Genomic DNA, 10,000 nt, shown 5'->3' on the forward strand with positions numbered 1-10,000 from the left:
ACTGGCCACTTAACTTGTCCCAGTCGTTATCCAAATGGAGGTCCGGACCAAACCAGGCGCAAAGCAGTCTAACCGGTCCGCCTGTCCAACTGTCATGCAGCATTGATCTTCCCCACCGCCTTCCCCTTGTTTTTTCCTCTCCTCTCACTGCTTCGTACTTCTTCATTGCTGCACCGATTACCTCGATGTGTTTGGTGTCCGATAATATAACAGCAACGTTGTCCACGTATGCTGACGCGTCTCTTCGGCATCTTAATTCTCGCAGGATGCCCTTCGAAACTTCTAACTTCCGCAGTAGGGATTCTAAAGTCAGCACAATACGCCAAGAATTAGGAAAAGGGAGCATTCATGACGGACTGAACGCATGATACTAGACGGTTTCCACGGGTTGGCATTTACTCCGATCACTAAGCAAATGTCAGTGGACCTTTCAACGATCTTACTTCTTAAAATCGAGACCGAAACCAATCACTTTCGGGACAATCGTCAAGTATTAACGATCGACCCTATCGAAAGCTTTCGATAGACATAAATTGATCAGAACCCCATCCATGCCAGATTCTTTACCAAACCTTTCTATGATTTATCGTATGAGGTGGAGGTTGTCATGGATAGACCAGTTTGGGGATGACACGTGTTTGCGCATCACAACTAAGACAGAGGAGTTCGTGTTTGTGGCACAAAATCAAAGCCTTCAAGGGGCCACAAGAGGCAAGTATTGAAGCAGAATCGCATAAGAAACTTCAGTGTTGAGGTTGAGCATGAATAATTAAACGTATTTTACCTGGTTGCCCTGTGTTATCCAAGTGGGAATATATCCACCGGTAGGGCGTCTGTCAGAAATGAAGGACGCCCTCTCAGCCTCACCCCCACCGTCTGAAATTCAGAAGGACCCCTTTTTGGATTTTCTGGTGCTCCCTTAAATCTCCAGACTCCAGGTCGATGGCCCAGGTTGTGGCCCTCCTTGCTTTCATTGGCCCCATCTTGAAGTATTGCAGAGATGGAGCCTTCATATGCGGGAAATTACGTCAAGGTTATAGAAAACCTTCAGAAAGGAGTTGCTATAAACATACTATGGCCGAATGGTGAAGAAGTTTGTTTCGCAACTGGGAGGTTCTGGGTTTGATTCTACAGGGTGTCCACAAGGTTTGGGTACATGGAGTGAATAAAATCATAACGTAAACAATTAAATATAAGAAATAATAATTTCTTAAAGTATGTGTTAATCCCCATGTGGTTACATGGAGTAAATAAAATCATAACATAAACAATTAAATATAAGAAATAATAATTTCTTAACGTATGTGTTAATCCCCATGTACCCAGACTTTGTGGACACCCTGTACAGAAGTTGCGTATCAATTCGAGTCTGTAATTTTCATAGGTGCAAGCATAGCTGTGTGGTTAAGGAGTTTGCTTCCTAACCATGTGGTGCTGAGTTCACTCCCACTACGCAGCATCTTGAACGTATGTCTTCTTCGCTATGAGTGAATTTGGAAGATGGAAACTGAAAGAAGCCTATAGTGTGTGCGTGTGTGCTTATGTGTGCGTGTATTTGTGTGTATGTACTTATGTGTGTATGTTCATGTGTATGTGTTTGTGTGTGTGTGTCTGTTTATGTGTGTGCGTTTGTGTGTGTGCGTGTTTATATGTGTGTTTATGTGTGTCTCTCTCTCTCTCTCTCTCTCTCTCTCTCTCTGTCCCCTCCACCATCGCTTGACAGCTGATGCTGATTTGTCTACGTTCCCGTAACTTAACGGTTCAGCAAAAGAAATCGATAGAATAAGTACCAGACTGAAGATACAAAAAAGATGAGTACAGGGGTCGATCTGTTCGACTAAACCCTTCAGGGTGGTGCCCCAGTATGGCCGCAGTCCCCCAAAAACTGAAGCGAGTGAAAGATAAAAGATTTTTTTAAACAAACCCTAGAAAGGATCGTATTCTGGGGTTTGCCAAGTCACACAGACAGAAAGACGAAGGCGAATCACTGCCGAAGTGTTTAGAAGCGAAAATAGCAAAGCCAGCGCCTTGTAGGGGTTTCAGAGAATAACAATAGTAAGGATAACAATGACAGCCGTCACTCGCGAGCGAGAACGCTTGGTGTCTTCAATGAAGGCTTCCTATGAAGGTGAACAACAAGAACATTAAGAATAACAGGCCCCCAATCCCCGAAAAAGCACACACACACACACGCATATACACATACACACAAGAAACAGCACAAATACGGGTTGAGAGAGAAAGGGAGAGAGAGAGTAGAAAAATTAGAGAGTAGAGACAGACAGACAGACAGACACAGAGAGAGACAGATAGAGAGAGAGACAGACAGACAGAGCAGAAGGAGAAAGAACAAAATGGACAGAGAGAGAGAGAGGCAGAGAGAGAGAGAGAGACAGAGAGGGAGAGGGAAAAAGAAAGAGAGAGAGGGAAAGGGAAAAAGAAAGAGAGAAGACAGAAAGCAGAAAGAAGAGAGAAAGAGAGAGACAGACAGACAGAGAGAGGGAGAGAGGGAGAGGGAGAGGGAAAAAGAAAGGGAGAAGACAGAAAGCAGAAAGAAGAGAGGGAGTGAGAGAGAGAGAGAGAGAGAGAAAGAGAACAGAGAGAGAAAGAGAACAGAGAGAGAAAGAGAACAGAGAGAGAGAGAGAGGGAGAGGGAGAGGGAAAAAGAAAGAGAGGACAGAAAGCAGAAAGAAGAGAGAGAGAGAGAGAGAGAGAGAAAGAGAACAGAGAGAGAGAGAGAGAGAGAGAACAGAGAGAGAGAGAGAGAGAAAGAGAGAGAGAGAGACAACAGAGAGAGAGAGAGACAACAGAGAGAGAGAGAGACAGCTGAGAGAGACAGCTGAGAGAGAGAGAATTCTGAGAGAGAGAGAGAGACAGACAGATGAGAGAGAAAGAGAGAGACAGACTGCTGTGAGAGCGGGAGACAAACATACAGAGAAAAGAAGCAGCGGGAAAGAAAAGAGAGTGTGAAAGCAGAGATAGAGAGAGAGAGAGAGAGAAATGAGTGAAAGAGAAAGTGAGAAGGTAAAGACAGGTAGATGCAGAGAGAGAGAGAGAGAGAAATGAGTGAAAGAGAAAGTGAGAAGGTAAAGACAGGTAGATGCAGAGAGAGAGAGAGAGATTCCGGTGTAAGTTGCCACATGATTCGCACATAAACATCGTTAAGTTAGGAAATGAACAAGAAGACGTTACTAAACGATAACAACGATCGAAATAACACGCCAGCCGTGACTAATCCAGCACACCGGTATTGAATTAAGCAGAGAGAGAGACAACAACTGTCTGTTATATTGAAATAGTCTTGATTAAACCAGACAAAACAGATATACAAATGGCTATAAACGACTATATAGTAAGTAATTAACTTTATTTAATTGACTTATAACACTAATATATATATATATATGTGTGTGTGTGTATATTGAGAGAGAGAGAGAGAGATTGCACACCTACACACATAGGGAAAAAGTCTTCTGTTTATAATTCCTTATAAATCTCTTATGCATTACAGAAGTGTGTTATTAATATGCCAAGAACGAAAAGCTAATGTCGAAAGAGTAAAAGGAAAAAATCACTACAGTACTTGACTGGTATTTGATTTTAGCGTACCTTTCCACCTGCTTAGATGATTAAAAGATAAGGTTTGACCTCGGCGGGATTTCCAAATACAATACAATATATATATATATATATATATATACATATATATATATATATATATATGTATATATATATAAATTTAATGAATGGAGTAAAACGCATATTTTAACTGCATACTTTTCAAGTACCCAAAATATCAATATATATGAATAATAGATGAGGGAATTCGTAAAATATGTTTAGCTTTAGGTCAGAGCTCTGGTTAATCAGACTTGAGGTGAAAGTCATTCCACCCTTGACCGTCCTGTCGTCTTTTTTTTTTTTTTTTTCATATATAGATGTCATCGTGTCCACTGTGTCTTTCTTGTAAGATCGTTGTCTTTGGTGGCGAGTGATTTGAGGGAGAACGATGCTGTTATTTCTTCCTGGTTGAACGACCACGTAAAAAGCTCCCTTGCTGGTTGCTTGCTTAGCTTATAAATAAAATTAAGTTCTTGTACCCGTACACTGAGAAGAGGAAGCGACTTCTGATGTCAAGGGTTGGACCCTTTTACGAGGACAAATAATAAAAAAAATGGAAAGTAAAGTGCGTTAATGTCTTAGTCATTAATTATAAATAAAAATAACAATTACCGTTGCTATTCAATGTATGGAATACCAATGGTGCTGTAAATTATTTTACGTAGTAGCTAATGCTGTTCTTTATTATAGGAAAGAACCCACACAAACTCACTCCCGATAAGGGCTTTCTGGACTAAAAATGTACTTTAGCGTCGCAACTTCATTAGCGTCAGCTTTTGCAGTATTCATTTCGTTTTCTTTGTCAAGATTTAATGTGTCAAATTTTCATCATATATCGAAAATGGATAGATTAATAAAACATGATAACAAGAACTATTGGTGCTATGAACCTCGGTCCATTGTAAACAAAAGCAGTCCTTGCTTATCGTTTTAAATCATATATTCCTTATATATATATATATATATATATTTCGTTTTTGGATTTGGTTTGCAAGATTCTTTATGTGAGTTCTTGTGTTGAAGCATATTCTGTTGTGTCTGGGGAGAGTCATTCCCTTTTGGTGCCTTATAATTTAACACACTCACCGGTAAAATTATAAGGCACCAAAAGAGAATGACTCTCCCCAGACACAACAGAATATATATATATATATATATATATATATATATAAGTATCTATGGGTGGGTAGGGCGATTCCTCTGCCCATCCTCCTTCGAAGACTGTGCTCGTTGAAACCAACTGATAACTCTTAGCAATTTTGTAATTTCAGCCCACTCATGCCCTTGACAAAGGCGTGTGTGTATGTATATGGGTGTGTGTATATATGTCTGTATACACACACACGCACAAATGGCGTTTCTATACAATAGCGTCGAGAATTATCTATTGCACCAATAATCATAATTCCATTTCTAATATATGTTTAAAGCATTTTAAGTTATGATTCCACAAAGAAAAAAAAATGTCTTGGGTGCCGATCGCCTCCCCACCTCCTCTCCGTAACTTTTTTTTTTTAAATCGGAAAAGCTAACTAGCAACCCTCTACGTGGCCGCTACATTTATAAGAAATAGTCGGCAAATCTCCATTTGATCGTGCTTCTCAAACACATGGTTCCGGGTTCAGTCCCATTGTGTCGCACCGTCTACTATAACCTTGTAAGTGAATTCCTTGTAAGACGGAAGCTCAAAGAAGCCTGTCGTGTGTGCGTATGCGCGGATCACCGCTTGATAACTGGTGATGGTGTGTTTACGTCCCCGCAACATAGCGGTTCGGCAAAAGAGAAACCGATAGAATAAGTACTAGGTTTTACAAAAAAAAAAAAAAGACAGAAAGTCTTAGGATCGATTTATTCGACTTAAGAAAACGTTTCTAAGTGGTGCTCCGGCATGGCCGTAGTCAAATGACTGAAACAAGTAGAAGAATAAAAGAAGAAAAGAATATATACAATGGACAGTGTAGACGCTGATTAACAAAAAGCTGACGATAGCCATCGAATCTGTTCGATGAAGGTTGGCCGAGGGCTAAAAGAAAACGTTTGATATTGTCAGTGTGAACCTTGTCGGGTTGGTTACGTGTGAGGCTCAACATTCTTTTATGCGGTCTAAAGAAAAATTCGACCTAAAAATATTAAAAGAAAAGCCGACAGCGGGGAGGAAGAGTGGAAAGGAAATAATTATAGAGGTGACTCCAGCAGGTCTATTTGCTTAATGACTTAGGTTTAAAAATAAATGGAAAAATATCAATGGCACAAGGCATGAAATTTTGGAAGGAGGGAGGCTGGTCGATTACATCGAACCCCAGTGTTTCACTGGTACTTATTACATTGACACTCAAAAGATGAAAGGCAATGTTGAACTCAGAACGTAAAAAAGAAATGCCGTTATGGGTTTTTGTCCAGCCAGCTAACAATTCTGTCGGCTTGTCACCATAATAATAATAATAATAATAATAATCCTTTCTACTGTAGACACAAGGCCTGAAATTTTCGTAATGGTGGGGAGAGGAGGCTAGTCTATTACATCGACCCCGAAAGGATGAAAGGCAAAGTCGACCTCGGCAGGGTTTGAACTCTGAAAGTAGCGACGAGCGAAATACCGTTAAGCATTTCGTCCAGCGAATAATAATAATAATAATAATAATAATCCTTTCTACTAGAAGCACAAGGCCTCAAATTTGGGGGAAGGGATTAGTTCGATTTACATCGACTCCAGTGCGTAACTGGTACTAATTTTATCGACCTCCGAAAGGATGGAAGGTAAAGTCGACCGCGGCGGAATTTGAACTCGGAATCTAGCGACGGGCGAAATACCGCTAAGCATTTCGTCCAGCGAATAATAATAATGATGATGAGTTCAGATTTTGCCCACAAGGCCAGTATTTTCGGGAACGACATCAGTCGATTACATCGACCCTAGTGTGTAACTGGTACTTAATTTATTAACCCTGAAAGGATGAAAGGCAAAATCGACCTCGGCGGAATTTGAACTCAGAACGTAAGGACAGGCAAAATGCTAAGCGTTTCGTCCAACGAATTATAATAATAATAATAATAATAATAATAATAATGATAACAATGACGATAAGTTTAAATTTTGGCACAAGGCCTACAATTTCGGGGAAGGTCATGAGTCAATTACATTCGACGCCAGTATTCAAGTGGTACGTATTTTATCGACCCCCGAAAAGACGAATGGTAACATCGGCCTCGGCAGAAATTTGAACTTAGGACTTAAAGAGCTGGAATAAATACCACTAGGCATTTCGCCTAATGCGCTAAAAATTCTAACTCGTTTCATGAAGAGAAATTTGTCTTTTAATTAGAGAAAGTAAAAACCTGGAGGTCATTGTTAGTAAACACTCAAAATCAGGGGGAGATAATTCCAAATTCAATTTTTTTTTTACTTTAGTTATACAACCTTCGGTTAATCCTCATTTAGCAGATTCTTGATAAATCGACATTCCAGGAATATCCATCTTTTTATATATATATATATATGTGGCTGTGTGGTAAGTAGCTTGCTTACCAACCACATGGGTCTCGGTTTAGTCCCACTGCGTGGCACCTTGGGAAAGTGTCTTCTACTATAGCCTCGGGCCGACCAAAGCCTTGTGGGTGGATTTGGTAGACGGAAACTGAAAGAAGCCCATCGTATATGTGTGTGTGTGTATATATATATATATATATATATATATATATATATGTTTGTGTATCTGTGTTTGTCCCCCCAACTTCGCTTGACAACCAAGGCTGGTGTGTTTACGTCCCCGTAACTTAGCGGTTCGGCCAAAGAGACCGATAGAATAAGTACTAGGCTTACGAAGAATAAGTCCTGGGGTCGATTTGCTCGACTAAAGGCGGTGCTCCAGCATGGCCGCAGTCAAATGACTGAAACAAGTAAAATATATATATACATACATACATACATATATATATATATATTTCTTTTCGGCAACACTTCCTATTGTACTTAGGGTTAGGGGTTACGGTTAGGGTTAGGGAAAGAAAAGTGAAAAATGGAGAAATTGAGGGGAAAGGGAAATTTCATAATGCCTATTTTTGGCAATTTTCCAGAATCTCTGTATCCGAAAATGAGGGGGTTTTGGGGCAAAAAAAAAAAAGAAAATGGGGGGACGGGAGGAAGTCTTTCCTTCTTTTCTTCCTATGTGCAATGTACCAGGGATCTTGTGGCCCAATTCATCTTTTTTATAGATTGTGCGCAGAGCTTCACTTCACACATGAATAAATAAAGCCTTGGCAATGGTTAGTGACCCTGTTTGGTGGTGGGGAAAGTAGATGGAAGCAATTATTATTATTATTAAATTAATGATGATAATATCTAGTTTTAATTCCTGACAATCTCATTTTTCTACCAGTGTTATTTTGCCCCAGATTTGCCCTATTTCCCCAGAACTATAACTAAAAGTATTCCAGTTATGATATCATCCCATTTTATATATATACATACATACCTAAATACTTGCATTCATTCTCATACACACACACACAGCTGTATGGTTAAAATGTTTTTCCTAATTTTTACTGTAGCTTTGGTTTCACCAATGCTTTGTGCCTGGATTTGGTAGACAGAAACTGAAAAAATCCTGTCGTATATATATATATATATATATATATCTAGTTCGCTTGAAGCATTGTGTATTGTTTGTAAAGAATAAAAGTTTAGAATGGTACAACAATGCACTATAAAACAAAAAATGGACTATATACCTGTTGTAATTTGGTTATCTATAGTCCGATGATATTTCGGAATTACAATTCCTTCTTCAGATCTTCTTAGCTGGAGACTCCAGATATAGATAACCAAATTACAACAGGTATATAGTCCATTTTTTGTTTTATAGTGCATTGTTGTACCATTCTAAACTTTTATTCTTTATATATATATATATATATATATATATATATATATATATATGATATAAATATATATATATATATATATATATCGCTTTGTAAAGGCACATGGCTTAGTGGTTAAGGTGTTGCACTCACGGTTGTGAGATCGTAGGTTCGATTCCCAGACCAGGCGTTGCATTGTGTTCTTGAGCAAACCACTTCGTTTCACATTGCTCTGCGATCATTTTGACATGTGACAAATGGCACTCGTTGCACCTGTACAGGTAATGTCAATTTGATGGCAGGAGTAAGCTTATGTCTACACAAACATTTGATCACTATAAACAAATCATCTTTGTGGTTGTTCAGTAAGAACTATGTCAAACCCTTATATGTCATCTAACGATAGGAGAGACCATCATATATATATATATATACACACACACACACACACACACACGTTTGTGTGTATGTATGTGTGTGCCTGTGTTTGTCCCCTGTGGCCACTTGTCAACTGGTGTTGGTGTGTTTACATCCCAGTAACTTAGCAGTTCAACAAGAGACTGATAGAATAAGTACCGGTCTTAAAAAATTAGAACTGGGGTCAATTTGTTCAACTAAAAATTCTTCTAAGTGTTGCCTAAGCACAGCTGCAGTTCGCAGCATTTCACTTGGTGTGCTAACGATTCTGCCATCTCGCTGCTTTACTAAGGGTTAAATAATAATAATAATGATCATGGTTTCTTTTATTTGCCACCAGAGCAAAGGATGAGGGGGACAATACAGGGCGGGGTTAAATATTATGAAACGATTAAAAAAAAAGGAAAGAAAAATAAGTATACACAGTATACAATAAAGAAATGATGATGATGATGATGATGATGATAATAATAATAAATGCCCTGATGAAGTGGTTCTCATGGCTTTTCATCTTAACTGATTGGAAGTGTTATCATGTACATTGGGGCATAACTACAGAGTTGTACACCCCCCCCCCCAGACTTTGGAAGGTCATAACTTTCAGAAAAATGAATATCCGTAGTTATGCCATACATTGTTTTGTTTTGATGTAAAAGATGGACTACAGCAAATATTCTGCTCCAGACCACAGATTTGCTTGTCAGTTGTTTGACCTTAACCAGTTGAGCATGTCCCTTGGAGGCTGACGATATGTGCATCTCAGATCACAAGCAGAAGTAGTGGAGGAGCATCATAGCCAAGTGTTGAGAGGAATTCTTTCTGGTTTCAATAATTCACCTTTAGAAACATGGGTGTTTAACCCTTGTTCAGGGACCTTTTGAGCAGGCTGGACTACTCAACCTGAAGAAAATTCTAACTGGGCCCCACCTGCAAGGTCATGCGCTGTTTATCTTAATATGAGATCACCAGGTGGCACACATATGGTTGTGATGCATGTGCCTGGTGTACCCTTATCAAACAGGTAGTCATGATGGGTATACTGGGCTTCGTATATTTTACCCCAGTGTCACTTTGATGGCATGCACTGCTCTCTCACTCACTA

General features: G+C 39.4%; 1 protein-coding gene across 2 annotated transcripts in view; it reads left to right on the forward strand.

The window, feature by feature from the left end:
- The first annotated feature begins 3,241 nt into the window (after positions 1-3,241).
- Positions 3,242-10,000, forward strand: part of LOC106880033 (NADH-cytochrome b5 reductase 3) — a 36,990-nt gene continuing 30,231 nt past the window's right edge. For both annotated transcript variants that reach the window (XM_089341278.1, XM_089341276.1), the window contains exon 1: positions 3,242-3,352. Coding sequence is in view for 1 of the 2 variants with exons in the window: in XM_089341276.1 (XP_089197402.1) it covers positions 3,332-3,352 (21 nt within the window). In the remaining variant the exon portion in view is untranslated. The remainder of the gene's footprint in view (positions 3,353-10,000) is intronic.

The sequence above is a fragment of the Octopus bimaculoides genome, chromosome 24 (assembly GCF_046866305.1).
Source record: "Octopus bimaculoides isolate indiv1 chromosome 24, ASM4686630v1, whole genome shotgun sequence".
NCBI classification, from domain to species: domain Eukaryota; kingdom Metazoa; phylum Mollusca; class Cephalopoda; order Octopoda; family Octopodidae; genus Octopus; species Octopus bimaculoides.